The following is a 21,744-nucleotide window of genomic DNA, read 5'->3' as shown; positions in this document are numbered from 1 at the left end:
ATGGCTCGGAACATGGGAATTAGGAACTTGAGCCAATCATACTTGAATCTTACGAAAACATCATTGAATTTGACTCTACAAAAGAAGTTTAGCCAAAATATCTCGTTTGAGTTTTACTTAGGTTACTACAACATCCAAATACTCTTAGAAATTTCAATCTATAGGAAAATGATAAAAACAAATCATAATTAGAAGGATTCTCATGATATAAGTCTCTTGGGATTTTCGTCAAACACCTATTATTGAAAATCGACTACAGGGCTCTACAATGGTAATCCTTCATCTCTCAACCAATTTCAACAAGAATCTGCCCAAAGTAGTTCAACAATCCCACATACTACCTCCTATTGGCACATGCATGGCTTATCTTACCTGGATAGTTGATGGTCTAGTGAGTGATTCTCTAGAATCTTCAAGATTGGGGCAAGGATTGATGATCAAAGCACTTGAGTATTCATCCTCTCTCTCTCTCTCTCTCTCTCTCTCTCTCTCTCTCTCTCTCTCTCTCTCTCTCTCTCTAACGCACTCCCCTCTCTCTAAAATAGCAGTTTAATCCAGCCAAAATAACCCCAAAGTCATTTTTATAGAAATTAAGTCAGGTTATAAAAATAAAGAAAAAATGGACCCTCCAAACTCAACTCTGCGGTCACATACTGGAACGCAGAATAGGTATTCGGTCCGCGAAGTGGAGCATGGAAATGGACCCAAAAACAGGGTTGTTCAGGCCGATCTACGGCAGGTCTGCGGTCCATAGACTAGTTATGCGATCACATAATGCGCCACGAAACCCCCCTACGAAATTTTCTCATGCGGAGTCTGCGACGGATGTGTAGACCACAAAATAATTATGTGGTCGCATAGTGGACTGCAAAATAACCTCCAAAATTTTACTTTATTTTTGTTGCACTCTGCAACGAATCTACGGCCCGCAGAGCAGTATAGTACTGTCTAGCGCGATACAAGTTGGGCGACGCGAGATTGAAAAATTTCAACTCCCCAACACAATGTTCAACCCAAAAACTCCGAAAATATAATAAGTTAGCCTACCTTGGCACCACAAAGCCTTAAATTACTTAGCAAAATTTTCCTGGGTCACTTACATTAACATGTACGCAATAATAATAATAATAATAATAATAATAATAATAATAATAATAATAATAATAATAATAATAATAATAATAATAATAATAATAATAATAATAATAATAACAATAATAATAATAATAATAATAAGAACAACAACAACAACAACAACAACAGCAACAGCAAATAGCCCAAAATAACAAGTCTCATATCACAATACCGAGGCAAATCCAACAATCATAGACAAGTACCACATATATTGTCACGATCCCAATTTCCCTTCTTAGGATGCCGTGGTGGCACCTAGTCTCTAAGACTAGGTAAGACTAACATTTAATAATAACTTGATAGAAATAATTAATAGAAAAACTAAAGCAAGACTGATAAACTCATATAACCTTCAGAAATAGGATCTCAACAACACACTTCCCAAAATCGGTGGAACTGAGTCATATGCTCTACAGAATAAACTAGAATGTCTACTATAACACTGTCAGAATGCGAAATACATCAACAAAGAAAGATAACGAAGGTGACTCTAAGGCTTGCGGATGCCGAGAAGGTATACCTTGAAGTCTTCGGGATATCAGCTACCACCAGTCACTAACGTCCAGCACGAGCAAACGTACCTAGATCTGCACAAAACGATGTGGCGTAGTATGAGTACACCATAATTGCACCTAGTAAGTATCAATCCTAACCTCAGTAGAGTAGTAACGAGAACAGTCAAGGCATATACAAGGACATAATAAACAAAATAAAAATATAATAACGAGAAGTAATGGAAGGCGGAGAAATAACTGATACGAAACAAGTTAATAACATAGATCAATGCCTCTATCTATCTACGAATCATATCATGGAAAATAGTAGTCATGCTCTCATATAAGTGGCTTCAGTATTCTTCAGGCCAAACAACATCATTTTATAACAATACATCCCTCATGGAGTGCTAAAGGTTGTTTTCTCGGCATCTTTCTCATCCACCCAGATCTGATGGTATCCTGCGAAGCAATACACAAAGGATTGGAATTCATGCTTGGCACAGTTGTCAATCAATATCTGTATATTGGGTAACGGTAAATCATCTTTGGGACTTGCTTTGTTTAAATCTCGATAGCCGACACATACTCTGACCTTACCATTCTTCTTCGGATCTGGCTCATTGTTAGCCAACCGAGTAGGGTATTCGACCACTATGAGAACCTTAGCTTTTACCTTCTTAGTGACTTCCTCTTTGATTATCAGACTCATATCAGACTTGAACTTTCTGAGTTTCTGCTTTACAGGCAGACATATCGGGTCGGTAGGTAGTTTATGAGCCACTATAGATGTGCTCAAACCGGTCATATCATCATAAGACCATGCAAAGATATCTTCGTATTCTTTAAGGAAACGGGTGTACTCCTCTTTCTCTGATATTGACAGATGAATGCTTATGCGAGTTTCTTTGACTGTTTCAAAATCTCCCAAATTGACTATCTCGGTTTCGTCCAAATTTGACTTAGGCTTTTTCTCAAAATTTTCCACCTCTCTGATAATTTCCTCAGGGATTATATCTTCTTCTTCTATTTCTTCTAAATCACTATCCTTATGTTGCATTGTCTCATTACATGCCATACTCGTTGGTTCCTTAGGATAATTAATAATAATGCTTAAGGGGTGAGAATAAACAAATAAAGAAAAGAAGAAAAACAAAAGGTAAACAAGTTAGTGAGGAGTATTAAAAGGATGTTTCCAGTATTTAAACACATATTGCGGAATTACAAATTTGCGTCCTAATTTGGGGACCTCATTGTGCCCGAGGTAGGCGTAAGCGACATTTAAATTTGGAGAAAACTGATGCCAATAACTGCGTCATTTCATTAATATGATAAATGAACCAAATCTCTGCTAAAACGACAATAACTATAAAGAGTTACTAATGGCATTTGCCTTATTACAACCAAAGCCTAAAATGAGTCTAGAAAGCAAGTAAAATATAATTCATAATTTGTTTGGTCCCAGAGGAACCTTCTCCATGCTTGGCCTTCTTTGCTCCATCGATCAGATTCCCCAGGTCGCGCATGTCCAACAGAAGATATGCCCTTGCTAAGAGCCCTCCTTCATTGTCATCCATGTTTTGACAGCCCGTAACCCTATCTCTCATCTTCCCTTCAAGCTCCAACAACCGTTGCTCTAAATATTCCAATCATTCCATCGATTTAGTAGCGATTTCTCTCCACTCATTGATTACTTCCATGTCTGCTTTATGTTGTTCCAAATTCCTGGCTTCAGACTCGAAAACCCTTTTACAAAGCATCCTATACTTGACTTGTGCTTCATTAGCATCATCTATAACCCTATTCTTTAGATTAATCCCTGGTTTGACATCCCCCGCTATATCATCTACCAACCATGATGGATAGAAGTGCACATGTCCGGCATGGTACCGATCTGGCTCGATTGTATCTTTCTCCACAATGACCTTTTGATGCCACATGTGTTGTGCCTCAAACTTAAATGGAATGGCATTCCCTTGGAAGTCTGTCTTATACTGAACCATTTTACAAACTCGTGGTATAACCTGCTTTCTCCCAACTTGTCTCATAACTCTGATAAGGGCATAAGGATAAATTCCCCTTAATCCTATTAACACTAGATGAGGAGTATCTCTCGACCTGATGATGAATTTATTGCTAGGGAACCACTAGAACATCCAATGTACTTTGTCATAAGTTAGATTGCTGAAAAAGTGTACCCAACTCACAGCGTTTTACGATTGCGGAAACCTGTTTGGGATAAAAGTCATTCTCTTTGGATGGTGATAGGCTATGTGGTCATTCTATGGTCGTCGCGGAAATTCTTGACGGTATTCTCCCCTTTGAAGGTGTTCCAACAACCATACTTGCAGCAACAAATTACAGCCCTCAAAGTGTTTATATCCCTTCTTGCAACGATCTAAAGCCCGGTATATATCAGCCAAAATCATAGGGACAATGGTGTAAGTTTGCCCCTTAATTCCCTCCATTAATGCCTTAATGACCATAGCTAGGCGAGTGTGGATCCTTTCTTCTTGTATCGGAAATACCAGCATCCCCAGAAAACAGATAATGAACACAAAAACTCGGCAGTGAGTCCAACCCAAAGAAGTGATGGCGAACTCATCATGGTAAAGGCAGTATGACTTGTTGTGCCTATAACGCTCATAGAGGAAATCGAACGGTATATAAGACTTCTTCAACTAAATCATCATTTTTCCTGAAACCCTTCATCTTCAAGAAACCTCGAGAAGTGTGGTTTTTCAGTACCAACAAACCAGGACTATCCCATGGGAGCCTAGTGAAACCTCTTATTTCTTCCAAAAGGGGAGTCATTACTATATCACCAAAATGGAAAATGACTCTTTTCTCATCCCAGAACATAGTAGCGGCCTCAATTAGTGCATTATTTGGATGGATATCTAACATAGAGGGTAAATTTCCGAGGACTCTTTTCACATGATTTTTGTCACTTGGTGCGAGGTTTTCCCACCAATTCAGCAGCAAAGGTGGGATGTTCTGAACCATGCCGAACTTGGGGACTTCGTTCCTCATTTCTGCAAAACAAATAAAGTTAGCTTGCTCCCTCTCCAGATTTGGTTATTTACACGTTAGTGATCAACATATTGGCATATTTTCTCCAAATAATGCACAGATCGTGATTGTGCCAATTGGAACTATGGAAATATCGGCGGACTTTTGACAAGGCTTGTCTTAGCGAGTTATTATGTGGACAGTGTTCTAACTCATATTAGGTTTGGACATGATGCATGCATAGTTGATATTAGAGTGGGGCTTCTAGAAGAGTCTAGACCGGTACCCTCAAGCTATCAACTTAGAGGGAAAGGTACGAAACTATCGTCTGCAACGCTGATCGACTAGTTTTACTACAAATAAGCCTTTCCAAATTTAAAGGGTGATTTAGGAAGAGCGCGGACACTCATCAAGTGTCACTATGGTATTGATTACGCATGAGTGGAATATGATATGGAGCATGCTTTATGCAAATATAAAACAATACGTTGTCAAATATTTTTTTGTATGTTGAAAGTAGTAAATGCAGTATTGAATGAAACATAAATACAAAGAAAGAAAAACAAGGAAGAAGTCAGTTCGCGCAATGTGGAAATTGTAATAAAGTAGATAAGGGAGTGAGCGTGGGGAGAGACATGATGTAGCAATTTAAAAATGTCTAAAGGAAAGCGCATGTTATGACCAAATTAAGTAGAGATTTGCATGTGAGTTCAAATAAATGGAAAACGGGGTAAAGGGTGTATAGGTAGCAATAAAAGGGAAATGGGAGTGGGATATTCATGTAACAGCAAAGATAATAAGCATACTTATCAAAGAAGACTAATTCATATAAACCAAGTTCACTTATGGTCAGAACTTAAAAATCCCCAGCAGAGTCGACATGCTATCGCGCCTCTTTTCTCGCAAAATCGGGTTTCGACACGTGACAACTCTTTTAAGGAAGGGTTTTAAAAGAGAGAGTTGCCACCTAATGAGTTTGAGGTGCGTTAGGGCACCTATTTTGCAGATAACTCTGTTTGACTAGTTTGCGTCACCAAAGATCGCGTAAGGGCTCGAAATTACTTCGAAGAGAATGTGTTAGGCACTCTTTAAGGTCCACAAATGTGGGTCCTGGCAAACTCAATTATATGAATTAGTCTATATGATCAAAGATAAGAAAATAAGGAATTCGGGAAGTTCATTATTAAACACAAATAATTGATGAAAGACAAGGTGGGGGTCCTAAAATATTTAGCCTAAAGGATCACCTCTTGCAACATAATACTTTGTAACTCCCTCGAGATGGGGTGTTACTCATATTATTCAGCGGTCACAGACTATCATCTCCTGCTACCCGATTACTATCTTTAAGTTGTTACCTAAAGCGCACTAGTTAATTCTAATTCGCACCCTATGTGTGCACTACCCGTCCCATGCCTATGGTCCAGGAGGCTTTGGACCTCTATTTAAGTAGTTCTAGACTTCAACTTAGGCTGCTCAAAATGATAAAACTAATCGTCATGCTAAACAGGTTGGACTTCATATAAAAGCAGTTAAGGGCTCAAGTTAGCCTACACACTTAAATAATAAATGCACGCTGACTAATTAACATTGATAGTGACAGATTTTAAACGAGTTAAGGTTGTAGAATCCTATAGGCAGGTTCTCTATGTGATTCTGGATTTTAATAAGCAGGCAATTTCATACGTAGGAGCCATTTTTCTTAATACAATTTCTAAGAGCCTATGTAGTTGCCTACTGATTATGAGTATAAGAGATTAAACTTATAGGCATGATGTCTAGGTGATTCACGCAGTAACTAATAATGGTAATGACAAGAATATGTCCAGAACTGCTTGATCGAGTCCTATAGGCATGGTTTCTAATAATGATAAAAGCAGAACACATTTGAGCGAAATAGAGAACCTATATGCAGGATTTCTATAGCAACTAAACATATTTGAGCATAATGACACATTTTGAGCAAAGTAGAGAACCTATAGGCAGGATTTCTATAGCAACTAAACATATTTGAGCATAATGACACATTTTGAGCAAAGTAGAGAACCTATAGGCAGGATTTCTACCCATTTCAATGCAAGTGTTAAGATAAACCCCATTTTCCCAATTTTACTAACACCCCAAATATTATTACATGATTATTATTGCAGACCCAATGAATGGCATAAATTACAAAATAAAATAATTATAGGGAGCCTACAGCAGGCCCAAAGATACACCAGCTAGGCCAGGCCTTCATTCAACGGCCCAGAAATTACATCCTCATTGATATAAGGCAGCCAGAAACCAATTGATTCAGCCAGTAGGTGAAAAACAGAGTTGAGCAATTAGAACCATGACCCTAGTATGTTAGAGTTCCCAATGGCCTCAAGAACCTAAGGTAGTGCTCACACTAGGGATGTGGATAGAGGAAATTCAGAGAATAACTAAGGACCAAGTCCTAGTGTGTCAGAGTTCATAAGGATCTCAATTGGACCCCGAGCAGTGCTCACACTAAGGAGGTTAGATGATAGAACCTAAATAGCCTTGGCTTTCAGCCGGCTAAGAATGAGAACTCAAAGAGCCCAAGTAACAAGTGAAAAATAGGGGACCAAGGTTGAGAGATAGGAATTGAGGGATTTAAACAAATACAACCAAATTGAGTATATAGAGCAAACAATCGAACAAATCACAGAATTTTAAAAGCAAGCTTAACAGAGACTTAGAAACAGGTTCAACATTTAGTACAGAGGCAGCCACATGCTAAAAAAGCTAAGGAAAGAACATATTTGTAGGATTGAAAAGGATTATTATGCACAGGTGCACAATACTAAACAAGTTGAAACATGGTTGGAAATTATGCTAAGTATACAAGAAACAAGACAGCATTGTGATAAACCAAGTAAGCACAGAAGGAAAGAGCATCAAGTGGGTCAAAGACATATTGCGAGACATGTTAGTAGAGGGGCAATATCACATTCACTAGAAAAAGTCTCAAACAAATTAGGACACATAACATATGCAAGACTATCACTACAGAGATTCTGAATAGAATGGAAGGTAAACTCATGTCAAGTAGCAGATATAGGCATTCAGGCATTGCCATAGTAGACTAATTAACTAAAGCAGATCCAGTTGTATCAAATATTCATCCTAATACCAGTTCCAACATGCTGAGACAACTGTTCTGAATCACAGGCAAATACTAAAGGGGTATGGGATCGAGTGAGCATGCTGAGTGACACAATAGTAGGGAGGCAAATTATAACTAACAATGAAAGTCTTAATACGTATTACTACAGATGTGAGGCATTCATTACAGAGATTCAAATCAAGTAAACAGGTTCATGAATATTCAGGCATCAACACACTAGCTAAACGATCCTAGGAAGATTCAGATTACCTAATTAGGCGTAGATAATCTCAGAATTAGTAGCATTAAGAGTAATTAAATGCTAAAGAGACTTAAAACGTGTGTGTAGTTACAGAGCGATGCTTAAAAGTAACCCAAAAATGTATTAAGCCATGTATTCAGAAGTAAGAACGCATGCAAATCAGAGACATATAAGGATGAAATTGCAAAAGTCAAGTAACTTACCAGTTAAATGAAAATGTAAGAAAGAACAAAAGTCCAGAGTATTCTGATCATCAACGAGAAGCAAAAACCTAGAATTTAATGGCCTTGGCTTTTAGCCGGACAAAACCAAAGTATAAGATGAAATAACAGAGTAAAGATTTTAGATCTAATGAGGTTATAATGATTCCAAAACCTGTCCTAAAGGGGAATGGGGAAAGGGTTTATATAGTGTAGAAATCGAACAAATAAGTATGGAAAATAAATTATTCAGACACAAACAAGGGAAAAATAATCTAGAATCAATTAGAATCAGTTTTAGGGCATAAATCAATGGGATTCAGTAAATCAATAGGGAAACATACAAATAATACCAAAAATAATTTAGAGTCAAATTTAAGGCAAAGAATAAAGTAGAAATTAGGAAAACATAAGGAAAAAGAGTAGTCAATCACACAAAAAAAAATATCGGTTAAGAATCGGTAAGGAATAAAGGGAAATTCAAACCCTAGTTGATAGAAATCGAAGATTGGCCAAAATCTAATCAGACCCATATAGCCATGGTCGTGAAGTATATGGATGAGATTCATGTCCAAATTCAAGCGGTCAAAAGGAAAATGGCCGGAATCTAGGATATAGTACTTGCCATGTTTAAGCAAGTACTAGGAGATAACATAAATTCGTAGGAGATGGCGATATAACACACAATAGGTAAGAGAATCATGGAAAAATCCCTGGTTGAGACGAATTCAGAGAGGCTTATTGATAGGCAGCTAGGGTTTCTGTGAGAGGGAGGGTTGTTTGAAGGTGGCGACTAAAGAGAAAGGGGGATTGGGGTTTGGGGTCAGGTGATATAAGGAAAGGGGGAAAGGTGTTGTGAGTCGTTGATCATTTTTTATCAACGGCTGGGGTTTGAGAAGGGTTGGGATCAGTTTTGGACTGGGTTGGGTCTCTTACGATTGGGCTGGGGTTATTGGGCCAAGGTCTGGGTAGTGTAGGTCCAAAATTAAGGTGAATTTGGGGCCAGATTTTAAATACCTAATATTTTAACAAAAAATAATTTATAAAAGAAATTAATAAATATAAAAAATATCATTTGTGCACTAAAATAATTAAAAAGAATTACTTAACATTATAAAAAATAAAAAGTCAGTTTATGCATAAATAATATAATTATACATTAATATGGGCTATTATTGCAAAGATGTACAATTTAGCCTTAAAAATGCAAATGTAATTATAAAAATGTACTGAAAAATATTAAAATATTATGTTGGTATAAATGATAAGTTTAAACGATTAAATCATCATAAAAATAGTTTGAAAGATAATTATTAGATATTTATATATAATAAAATGCAGGAATAAATTGGTTTAAAACCTTTAAAAATTATAAAAAATTATGAAAAATATTTGTGTATGCTTATAAATCAAATGATGACTCATATGCACTATTTTTTAAGTGTATGTATATATATTTAAAATATGAGAGAAAAATTGGGTATCAACAAAAGTTTTTGGGGGGAAATTTAAGTTTTCAAACTTACTCATATTTTTGACGATTTCGGTAAAGGATTTAGGTTTTCACTACTATACTTGAAAAGCGGAACTATTTTCAAAATTATGAATAAGCTGAGCATTTTGAATTCCGAGTTATTTCTTTTATTATTTGCTTTACGTTATTATGAATTGTTGTTGGCTATTGGTGTTGGACTCGACCTTTATTACAGTTCGTCACTACTTTCAATCTAAGGTTAGGTTTATTACTTACTAGTACATGGGGTTGGTTATACTGATACTACACTTCTACACATTGCGTGCAGATGTTGGTTGTTATTGTTGCTGTGTTCGATGGTTGCTGGATTTGAAGATGTTCCTGCGTTCCGGTTGTAGATGCCTCTTGTTCATCGTAGCCGTAGATTTATGAAAACTCTATTTATGTACGTTTTCAAACAGAAGATGTATTTACTTCATATCAACTTTGTAAATTCTATTCTTAGAAGCTCATGATTTTTAATACCAGTCCTTGAGAAATGTGTAAGATTCAGATAATTCATTTGTTTAATTGTCTTTTTTTATATTATTGAAATTGAATAGTTATTAATTGGATTGCCTAGCAGATTGGACTAGATGCCATTACGATTAGTGAATTTTGGGTCGTGACAGTTATTATGTGGTAAGCTTATACCTACTTGCTTACTTTCCGAAACTGATATCTTTGTGTACTATATTCTATTAAGAAATAAGATTTCTCCACTATATGCTTGAGACCGCTAAGATGCACATTTGGTAGCTGTTCAGTCGTGTTTTAATGTACTAATTAGTTTGAATTGCTTCTCTTATCAGTAATTTTCCGGCGTAGATCTATTGTATTTAAGCTGAGGGTCTTGGAAACAACTTTTCTATCCACTCTAGGATAGGGGTAAGGTCTGCGTATACTCTACCCTCCCCAAATCTACTGATGAAATTTTACTGAGTTGTGTTGTTGTTGTTGTCCACCTACCTTGCTGTGTCTCTCCTCGCTAATTTTGAGATTACTGAATCACCAAAAAAAAAAAAAAACAAATAGTGTACCACTTTCGATTTTAGTTGGTTGCATATCTTGTTGTCACCAAATAGTGAACCACTTCCGAATCTCAAGACTTAGATCATCGACTGTATTTCTTTAATAGCTGAACAATGTCCTAAGGTGGAAGAAATTACTGTAATTACTTGATTTGTTTTGTGCAAAATGCTGACTGTTGGAAGTATCTTTAGTCTAAATATTCTAGAGAGGAGGGGAGAGATGAGAGAAATAAGGAAAAATGGTGTAACTAAATCCCTTAATTGAAGGCACTGATAAAGAATTATGAGTCTTTTAAGGTGGAATGTATATAATTTGTAAGTAATCCTTGTTTAGGGCAGGTAATATACAAAATTAGAACACTTATAGTAAGTAAGTTTTAAATATTATATAAGAATGAAAAAAATCCCTTTTTGGCCTTAAGTGTAGGAAAACGGTTGTTGCACTTCAAACCTTTTGGCCTTAAGTGCATCTAAAGTGTAACTTCTCACTTCATGCTTATTTGCCTTAAATGCATGAATTAGTTATACTTCATACCTATTTGGCCTTAAGTGTATCTGAAGTGCAATTTTTTCGTTTTCGACCCAATAAGTCTGAAGTTGATCATAAAATGAATAGACTGACAAAAAAAAATTACAGAACAGATATAAGTTCAATTATAACCCCAAAATCGGGTATAAAAGCCGTTTTGGGCCTATTTACATCTGAACCCAAATAGCAAAAGGGAGACAGCCCATAATATTCGGCCCATGTGACCACCGAGCCCTCAGTCTTTTCACCATCTAAAGCTTTCTACTGCTCACTTTCAGCAAAAATGGCGTTAAGTGCAGCGATGCTACGGACCGGCGGGACCATCGCCGGCGTTAACTCCGGTCTCCGACGATTTCTTCACATCACGGCCCGACCTTCGCCTCTAGATAGCGTGGTTAATCAGCCGACGGCTACATCACCGTCGTTGGTTTTGCCTGAAAATGATAATAAGAACAACAGTAACAGTAACATAGGATATATGTTTCCAAATTCACCTGTCATTGGTGGGTCCATGGAGCTTATGGCTGTTCCTAAAAAGAAGGTTCGATTTTTTTTCCTTTGACTTTTGGCACCAAGATGAATTTCTTATAATAGTAAAAAAAATCTAAATTTAACTCAACCAATATGATTATCGTGAAGTTTTTCCCTAAAAGATATTGTGGGATTTTGCTTTGTGGCTCTTAAATTCTTGCATATCATGCTCATTTGGCAGATTAGGTTCACTATGTACTCATTTATCCATTGTTTCACTTGTATTTGTCATTGACCGGTCATTTTGGTTCTGTAGACGATCATAGTTGGGGAGGTTAGTACATTTGTTTTTTGTTTTTTTTTTTTGTATTACGGTTGTTCTGCATTTTATATAATATAGGACTGAGATGAGCTTAAATAGTGCAACATGAATAGTAAGGATTCATATAGCCAACCCCAACTTGCTTGTGATCAAGGCATAGTTGTTTTGTTGTTGTGTTTGTGTGAACTTTGAAGTTAATATTGTATAGTTGGCACTGGGCTATTGTGTAACTACAAGATTTCTCTAGAGGAATCTCAACTACTTTTAAAGCTATTTGGCATTTTGCATATAACATCAATCACTGCTGAGTAGATATAATCAATTCTTTAAAATCTTTCTCTGCGTGCTGCTTCCCTTATTTCGGTTCTTTTAGTTTTGTGTTCTCTCAAAAACATTTTACCTGGCACATACTAGGAGATATCCCTTTGGGTTGCGATATGGCATCTAGGAACTAAAGGTACTCTTTAATACTTAAGCTTGATTGGCTGTGTGGATTAGTTAAGTACATGTAGTCTCTAGTTAAACTTGAAGTTTAATCCATTGAATCCCTTAAGATTTCTGCTAATAGGATAGATTTATAGTACTGAAATCATAGGAATTATTGAATCTTTGCCTGTTCATAGCAATTAGAGTCAATATAAGCTAAATGTCTTAACAAATATTCTGAAGTTAGCTGCCACTTAGGACCGTTGTAAACACATTCGGCTGACTTTATGTGCTGAGTAGTAGCAAGGATGATACGCTTTCACACATTAAAGGATATTTATATAGACGGAAACTCCTCTCTCTTCTTGCTGCTGCAGTCTCTGTTCCATATTTTTTTCTTTTCTATCTTTTTTTCCCTTGAGGATCAATGATAGATCGGGATCTGATCCTTGTTCCATTAAATGCCATTGTTCTTTACTACACTAACTGACTAACCATTTGTGATGCTCTTTTCTTTGGTTGCGCATATTAACTAGGACTTTTTTAGATTTCCGTAGTCCGTTACATGTGTGCATAACATGAATACATGCTCTGAAGTTGTGTGGGGGGGATTGTTTGGATGTGGGATGGTGCTCTCTGGGAGGGGATGAGTTGAAGAATTTACATCTGACTGCATTTCTTTTATGGGTTGTGGTTGATGATGCAGGTTTCCCCTCACAAGAGAGGCATAAGGAATGGACCAAAGGCTCTAAAACCCATTCCAGTGATTATTCGATGCAAGTAAGAGCTTTTCCAGCAAAAGTAAACAAGTTGTATTTGAAATGTTTAAACTTGAAGCAAAATCCGCAAAGTGTCATTTAACCTGTACACTCTTGAATTTAGAAGAGCTGATTTGAATTTCTTGACAAAACATATATGCTTTTATGATCTCTGTAAAATGAAATTAACCTAGTTTTCAAGGGCAAGTTTTTATAATTTAAATATGAAAATACCTTAGCCAGTACAAAATTAAAACAAACAAAATAGAGCAATAGAGGAGGTTGCAAACCAATGAATCCAAGAAAGTTAAGAAGGAAATAGAGTATTCAGATGACAACTCTGTGTATTGCGTTTACACATTGGATTACTTAGCTTTTTTTGCCTTTGTTTCGTTGACGTTTTGTTACCTTTCTTTTGGATGTTTAATTAACTTTTTCTTTTTTCTTTTTATACTCCTGTAGTTCTTGAAATTTTATACTGATAAATGTATGGAAGCATTCAATGTGAGAACTTAAACCAAGGCAGTACTGTCTCATTGAAAAATTAACTGTTTGGAGACGTACAGTTGTCTCCTATTTGGTTCTTCGGTTTAAACTAAACACATTTTCAGTCCCAGTTGTCAATTGCAAGTCAGAAACATCTCTGATTAGCTTCAATTAGAAATGTGTTCTTTCCGGTGATGGCGTTGTTGCCTTATTATCAAAGTGCCATGTGTTGGGGGTGCATTGGTTTAACTGTGTTTTGAAGCAGATGACGGTTAAATTGTTTTAAAATCATACTGTACAGAATTCATCGATAACTATGAATGGAAAGCAAAATATTAGTCATGCCATCCGTAATCCTAGCATAAAAGTCATGAGTAGGTCATTCCTTCATAAAGTTGTTTGGTTGATTTTCTAAATAGATGAATTTTAAATTTTATGTGGTCTGAGGTGTATCTTGCTGAACTTAGCATACAAGATATTATGGGCATGATCTCTTAATGTGTTCTTGTTAATAATCTATCATTGTATCCTTGTTTTGCAATTGTACAAATTCCACTGGAGCTGGTATTTCAGAGTTTATAGTGATTATGATGCTTATCTTAGTCAGTAGTAATTTTATAGGCAACCATGATGCTTATCTATGTTTATACTTAGGAAGGCAATGGCATAAAATCTGATGTTTCCTTCTACTATTATCTATCAATTTTATTTGAAATATTTTTGACAGAAAATATAGAAAATCAGCATGTGCTCCCAATTCTTTCTGATTTTATTTATGTCCTCCAGTTTCCTTTTCCTTGTTTCAAGTACCACAGGTATGAATAATAACACTGTTGACAACATGTTGATGCAAACAACTTGCAGTGCTTGTGGTCGAGTCAAATTGCCACATTTCTTTTGTTGCAGTGGGATTAAGCAGAATCTTGGTGAAGAGAACAACTCGGCCGGTTGATCAAATTTAAGGAAACATCCAACATATCTAAATCCTTTTCTTTCTGGTAGAATCTTCAATTAGAAATGTGTTCTTTCCGGTGATGGCGTTGTTGCCTTATTATCAAAGTGCCATGTGTTGGGGGTGCATTGGTTTAACTGTGTTTTGAAGCAGATGACGGTTAAATTGTTTTAAAATCATACTGTACAGAATTCATAACTATGAATGGAAAGCAAAATATTAGTCATGCCATCCGTAATCCTAGCATAAAAGTCATGAGTAGGTCATTCCTTCATAAAGTTGTTTGGTTGATTTTCTAAATAGATGAATTTTAAATTTTATGTGGTCTGAGGTGTATCTTGCTTAACTTAGCATACAAGATATTATTGGCATGATCTCTTAATGTGTTCTTGTTAATAATCTATCATTGTATCCTTGTTTTGCAATTGTACAAATTCCACTGGAGCTGGTATTTCAGAGTTTATAGTGATTATGATGCTTATCTTAGTCAGTAGTAATTTTATAGGCAACCATGATGCTTATCTATGTTTATACTTAGGAAGGCAATGGCATAAAATCTGATGTTTCCTTCTACTATTATCTATCAATTTTATTTGAAATATTTTTCACAGAAAATGTAGAAAATCAGCATGTGCTCCCAATTCTTTCTGATTTTATTTATGTCCTCCAGTTTCCTTTTCCTTGTTTCAAGTACCACAGGTATGAATAATAACACTGTTGACAACATGTTGATGCAAACAACTTGCAGTGCTTGTGGTCGAGTCAAATTGCCACATTTCTTTTGTTGCAGTGGGATTAAGCAGAATCTTGGTGAAGAGAACAACTCGGCCGGTTGATCAAATTTAAGGAAACATCCAACATATCTAAATCCTTTTCTTTCTGGTAGAATCTTCAATTAGAAACTCTAGGAAAAACTCATATCATACCGCATTCTGTAACAATAGTATAGTTGTTGCAGCATATACTCAATTGCATGTTAAGTAGATAGCCTCTTTGGTGCTATTTTTTTTTTTTTTGGATAAGCAGGGATCTATTATATTATACTAATAATTATAAGGTAGTAGCTACATTGACAGAGTCGCCCAACGGGGCCTTACCTACTTGGCTATTACAAAGCCTTACCTACTTGGCTATTACAAAGCATTGAAAAGTCACGGAGGACATTGTTTCCAAAAGAAGCAAGCTTAGTGCATGTATCCTTCCTAATATTCTTAACTAGATAGGTAGTAGCTTCATAATCAGTTGCTAAGACGACGATTACAAAATGTGGTGGATAGTTCAAAGTTCCGAGATCCTTGCCATTGTTTACACGAAGTTCCTTAGCCAGCTTGTGTGCTGGTTTGTTGGCCTCTTTGAAGTTGTGCTCCACTGTTTGAACTTTCACCTGGTGCATCAATAACCTACAATCATGAATAATATTGTTAAGTAAAGTGTAACCATGTTGTAGACAATTGATGAGATCTGTGGAGTCTGTCTCCACATCAATGTTGGTAAAACCCTATTCCCTTGCTAGTTGTAGGCCTTTCCTTAATGCCATAAGTACTGCATGCAGGGGAGATAGACCATATGAAGAGCCCTGGAACCCCAGCACCCATATGCCATTGCTATTTCTAAATAGATCACGAAAGCCACATGTGGATATTACGTTATTGAAGGAGCCATCTATATTAAGCTTAATATGGTTAGCAATAGGTTTTATCCATTTAACAGAAATAGGGATGCCTTGAAGCATAGATTCTTTTTCAGTAAGGAATTTGTGTTCAATTGCTAACTTGTAAGGATAGTATATGTACGCTTTGTTTGTAGTGTTGTTATAAAGGTTGTTATTCCTGTTTGTCCAAATATACCATATCTCAAAAAGGAGCATATCATGTCAATCTATGTGGCCCTTTCTTAGAGAAATGTGAGAGTTCACGAATATTTATCAATAATTGATTAGCCGAGTTGTAACCACTCGTGTTGATGCCTAACTGATGCTAGAATTCCTTGACTGTTGTGCATTAAGTAGGTTTTAATAGGAAGTTTGTTGTGGAGGCATTTTCATGGGAGGAATTTTATTTTGTTTGGACATTTTAAATCCCAAATTCAATTGAAATCTTGAGTTATGTTGGGGTGGTTGTCCAGGAGGGTATAGCAAGTTTACTAGAGAAAAACCCATTTGTGGTTAGTCACAATTGAAGTTGTTAGGAATGGTAGCTTTAATCTTGTTTAATAAAGAAGCATAGATTTGTAGAGAGATTTTTGACAAGTTCCACTAGTTGTTAACCCATAAGTCCTTAATAGAGAGTAGATTTTCATTCTGGCCTAAAGGACCGTGGATACATTAGTGTAATGGAGGACTTTGGTGGATCCAACAATTGTCCCATGCATTTAGAGGAGAGAGCTTGTGGGGGATCCAAGTAATCCCTTTACTACAAATCTCTCACCCTTGGATAATATTTTTCCAAATAAAGGAGCCATTATTACCATTATTTCCATTACCATGTAGTTCGTGGATAATCTTAACCCAAGGTGAGTGGGCATTTGCTAGAAGTCTCCAAGCAAGATTAGTTAGGTTAACTAAGTTCTTTTTTCTAGCAGAATAGATTCCTAAACCACTCTTTTCTCTGCATGGTGATAGTGTCCCATTTTATTAGGTGGAGCTTTTTGGAGGTAGAATTTGTGCCCCATAAGAAATTACGTTGAATTTTGTCAATAATTTCTAGGGTTTTGGAGGGCAGTAGGGAATATTGCATAATGTGGTTGGGGAGAGAATTTAGGCATGAGGTCGCTAAGGTGCATCTCCCAGCCATTGTAAGGCAATTCGATTTCCAAGCAGCTAGTCTGTTTAGCATGTTATTAATAACAAATTGAAAATCAGGCGCTCTAGGTTTGAAATTAGTAATTGGAAAACCTAGGTATTTACCAAAGGAGTGACAAATATTCATTTTAAGGACATTAGAAATGTTGTTGCAAACATTCCTAGGGCAGTGTTTGGACACAACAATTTTGGATTTTGCTCTATTGACGGATTGCTCAGACAAGGAGCAGAAGAGGTCAAGACAATGCTTAATATTATGGATGGTTTTATTATTAATTCTAGCCATTAAGGTAAGGTCGTCAGCAAAAAATAAATGCGATAACTGGTAATTATGTTTTCCTATGCTTATGGGGTCCTGTGTCTTATGTCAACATTATGGTTGATGAGAGTGGATAACATCTCCATACATAGAATAAACAGGTATGGGGACATAGGGTCCCCTCGCCTGATACCACGTTATGGAACAAAATAGTCAGTTTTGGAGTCGTTCACAAGGATTGCAATCCTTGAAGAGGTAATACAATTCATAATGAGCTTCGTAATATTGGGGGGGGGGGGGGAATTAAAGAAGTAAAGAGTTATGTAGATGAATGACCATTTAAGGCAATCAAAAGCCTTAGCTAGGTCAATTTTTAAGATCATATTATGATTTTTTTCCCCGATATTTGTTCATTTTGAGCAAGAGCTCTTGAATGATAATAGCATTGTCATATGCCTTTCTGTTTTTAATGAAACTAAATTGAAAAGAGCTAATGAGGTTGTTCAGGAACGGCTTTAATCGGTTAGAAATAATTTTAGTAATGATTTTGTAAACAGTGTTACAAAGTCCAATTGACCTAAAGTTTTTTAAATTGTTTGTATTGGGGATTTTTGGAATGAGGCATAGAAGGGTGTCATTAATACCTTCTGAAATTTTCCACTAGTGAACATCTTTACAGAGATTGATCACAGAGTTTCCAATTATGTTCCAATAATTTTGGAAGAAAAAGGAGTGAAGCCCATCCGGGCCTGGAGCTTTGTAAGGTTTAAAGGAGAAGCAAGCTTGGATAATTTCACTGTTTGTGAGAGGATTATCTAGAGGGGATAAGTCTATTTTATTGTAATTTTTTGGATCAGACTTTATAGATTTCCAGTCACTAATGGTTTGAGAGGTTGTGAACATGTGACTAAGATAATCCCTAGTGTGATTAAGGATGGCATGCGAATCATCTATCCAATTGTTATTCTCATCCTTAAAGAAAACTATTTTGTTTTTTCTTCTCCTATTAGTGGCCATAATGTGGTAGAATTTTGTATTCGCATCTCCATCGTTGAGCCATTGGATTCTATATTGGAGTTTCCAGTAGTCCTTTTCAATTTTTAGGACGTTATTATAATCAACTCTTAGAGTGACTTCTAAATTTTGAAGAAATAAACTAGAATAAAAATATGTGAAATTTTGAATACCTCTAAGCCTAGCTAAAATTCTGTTTTTCTTTCGTTTGAGGTCACCAAAGGTATTGTTCTTCCAGGTATTGACTAGGGATTGAAAGGAGGATGAAGCTGTTACAAAATGGTTACTAGACCATGAAGAAGCAACTAGATTCCTAAACTGCGGGTGCTTGCAACAAAAGGGTTCAAGACGAAATGGCTTTTGAAGGTTAGTGTATTGCTTAGGGATAAGATTTAAAAGTAACGGATTATGATCTGAGTGAGTTTTTGCTAGATGAGTTATGCTAGCATTTGAAAAAATTTGGATCCATTGCTCATTGCCAAATACTTTGTCAAGTCGTTCCATAATTAGACTATTGTTATGAAATCTATTATTTGACCATGTGAATCTAGTGCCCTTATAGCCAAGGTCAAGTAGATTACAGTGGTTGAGATTGAACCATAACTTACATGCACGTCTATGATTTAGTGATCTTCCTCCTAATTTTTCATTTGCTTTAAAAATGTCGTTAAAGTCTCCTCCCACAATCTAGGCCCCTTTGTAATTGTCAGAGATACTTCTAATATTATTCCACATAGCATCTCTAGAACTAACGTTTGTACTAGCATAAATTGAAGAGAATAGCCATTTGAATTTAGTAGGACATACCTCAATTGTTGCATGGATCTCCTGATTTCTCCCAAAATTGTGCACAAACACCTTGGCATTGTTCCATAGAATAACCATTCCACATGCTTGCCCATCCGCTGGAACTTCAATCATATCGGAGAAACCAAACTCATTAAGAAGAGACTCATGGGATATCATTCTTGTCTCAACCAGTGTCACTACACTTGGGTGATGGTGCATCATTAGATCCTTAAAATTCCTTCTAAATTCCTTCTAAAGTCTTCATTATTCCACCCCCCCTGTATATTCCAAATTATTATATTAACAGGACTTATCATGTTAAAATTTTGTGCATGAGAGTGACCATTAAATAACAAGTCCCTCGGGGTTGTTGAGCTTCTCCTCAGGGAGGGGATTAGAATTATTGCCCTGTTGCCCACTGTTGGGTCGTGAGGAGGACGAATGTCCATTGAACATTTGAGAAAGTTTGGAAGGCAAGTAAGTATGTGCCTCTTCTGTAGTAGAGGGCAAGTAAGTATGTGCTTCTCTAGTACTTCCTTGAATAGAAATATTTTTACCTCGTCTAAGTTTGACAATTCCTCTGTTCATTCCCCCGCTAAGTCTATTTGTTCGTTCACTTCTTCTTCTATTGGATTGCCTAAGTTTGGAGCTCCTGGAGGGTTGAGATTCATTTCCTCCATTGGCATTTGCATGTTTACATTCTGTGGTTGAGGTTGTGTTTGAGGGGGTGGAGCTTGATGTGGTGCCTCTCAAGGCATCAAAATAGGGTTGATGACAGTGAGTGCTTCTAGGGGAAAGAAGGGAAGGTCCAACCCTAGATTCTGAGGGAAGATTGGAACTGGATTGAAGTGGGGGGAGGGGGAGGTTCCAATGAGCTCTCATTTCCTCTACTAGGTTTTGATTTAGTTGTGGGACTAGTGGTTGCAAAATGTTGTTCACCCACACATGATTTCAATAGTTGCTCATTGCAAGATGGAGTCCCTCGGACACTAATTGTTCTAGGTCTCTTGGATTTTGAATCAAGATCACACTCTCTTAGACATTGATTGTGGCATTAAATACTAGACCCCTCACTATTAGACCTATTTCTATCCAGGACATGGGGTGATGGTCTTGTGGTAGTGGAGATTGGACAAAAATTAGTGGACGATTCTGGATTTGTAGGGGTAATGGTGGTTGTTCATGTTGGATGGACGCTGTTGACTGAGGATTTGGATGAGACGGTATCTTCTCCGGTTGTGTAAGGGAAGTCTGGCATTTTCAGAGTATTTGTTACTAACTAAAATAGGAGGGGATTGGGAGGAGGAAATGATTATGTCCAAGTGCATGCAAATTGGATGGTCTAGCGTATGAGATATAATAGAAGATCTTGCATGCAAATCTATTGGCATGTGTTGCATGTTGTTTACCATTTGGCCATCAAGAATAGGTTTTTGAGACAAGTGTAAATTGTTATTGAGGGGGTTAGACATAGTAATGGAGGGATTTAAGGGGTTAATGGTAGGGTTGTTTGGCAAAATCATATCTTGGTATGTCATAGGTAGAGTATTATTGCTAGAGTTATTTTTTATAAAGGAAGATTTGATAGAATCAATAGGAGATTTTTTTACTAGACATGTCTAAAATCCTACTAAATGCATGCAACGTGTTTTTGTTTTTCATTAACAAATTATAATTATTCAGATTATTATTTTGTGAAACCATGGACTCTTGGTGCAACATGGAAAAACGGTTTTCTAGAAGAAAGCCTTTAGGATTATTAAGATTAGAATTTTTCTTAGGGTTGGTTTCCTGGGCATAAGATCTATTGCTATGGTAATTTGATATGGTATTATTATCCTTACTAACATACTTAAACTTTTGAGTGTTGATGTACTTACCTGTGGAAGCATTAAATAATTTGACACTTATACCAGCCTCTACTGGAGAACCTTTGTCCACCATTGTTGTTGGCTTTCTTGAATTCCTTGGTTTTTGGAAGGTCACGGCTTGCCAGCCATTTTCCACTTGAGGCATGTGTGACTCTACATCTTCGTTGTGGCTTGGGGCAGCCTTCTCATCAATAGTATCTTCTGACATGGGCTTTAATGAGCGTGAACAATTTGCATGAGTATGGCCTAGGAACCCACACCTTTTGTAAAGAAATTATCTCCCTTATATTCTATGGACTGTTTACGATC

At 36.5% G+C, this 21,744-nt stretch overlaps 1 protein-coding gene and 1 long non-coding RNA gene across 4 annotated transcripts; one reads left to right on the top strand and one right to left on the bottom strand.

The window, feature by feature from the left end:
- The first annotated feature begins 11,487 nt into the window (after positions 1–11,487).
- LOC107788772 (uncharacterized) lies at positions 11,488–15,767 on the top strand. 3 transcript variants are annotated; one of them, XM_016610488.2, is made up of 4 exons: positions 11,508–11,828; positions 13,213–13,286; positions 14,615–14,748; positions 15,451–15,767. In XM_016610488.2, exons 1-3 carry the CDS (start codon positions 11,571–11,573, stop codon positions 14,700–14,702), a joined length of 420 nt encoding a protein of 139 aa, XP_016465974.1. In that variant the 5' UTR covers positions 11,508–11,570; the 3' UTR covers positions 14,703–14,748; positions 15,451–15,767. The 3 variants fall into 3 exon arrangements, with proteins under 3 accessions (XP_016465971.1, XP_016465974.1, XP_016465972.1); XM_016610485.2 differs by lacking the exon at positions 15,451–15,767 and having other exon boundaries at positions 11,488–11,828; positions 14,558–14,937; XM_016610486.2 differs by lacking the exon at positions 15,451–15,767 and having other exon boundaries at positions 11,510–11,828; positions 14,615–14,937.
- On the bottom strand, positions 15,393–19,807 carry LOC142170756 (uncharacterized). Its single transcript, XR_012700241.1, has 2 exons — positions 19,583–19,807; positions 15,393–16,102 (listed from the first exon to the last, which is right to left on the bottom strand). It is a non-coding gene; the product is annotated as an uncharacterized LOC142170756 (long non-coding RNA).
- Between the last annotated feature and the right edge of the window lie 1,937 nt (positions 19,808–21,744).

The sequence above is a fragment of the Nicotiana tabacum genome, chromosome 16, assembly GCF_000715075.1.
Source record: "Nicotiana tabacum cultivar K326 chromosome 16, ASM71507v2, whole genome shotgun sequence".
Lineage (NCBI taxonomy): Eukaryota > Viridiplantae > Streptophyta > Magnoliopsida > Solanales > Solanaceae > Nicotiana > Nicotiana tabacum.
This window is presented reverse-complemented; position numbering and strand designations above follow the sequence as displayed.

Coding starts and splice junctions, on each gene's coding strand:
- LOC107788772 (XM_016610485.2), top strand. CDS start 11,571: ATGGCGTTAAGTGCAGCGATGCTACGGACCGGCGGGACCATCGCCGGC. Junction 11,829..13,212: donor TGGCTGTTCCTAAAAAGAAG/GTTCGATTTTTT, acceptor TTGATGATGCAG/GTTTCCCCTCACAAGAGAGG. Junction 13,287..14,557: donor CCAGTGATTATTCGATGCAA/GTAAGAGCTTTT, acceptor CCTTGTTTCAAG/TACCACAGGTATGAATAATA.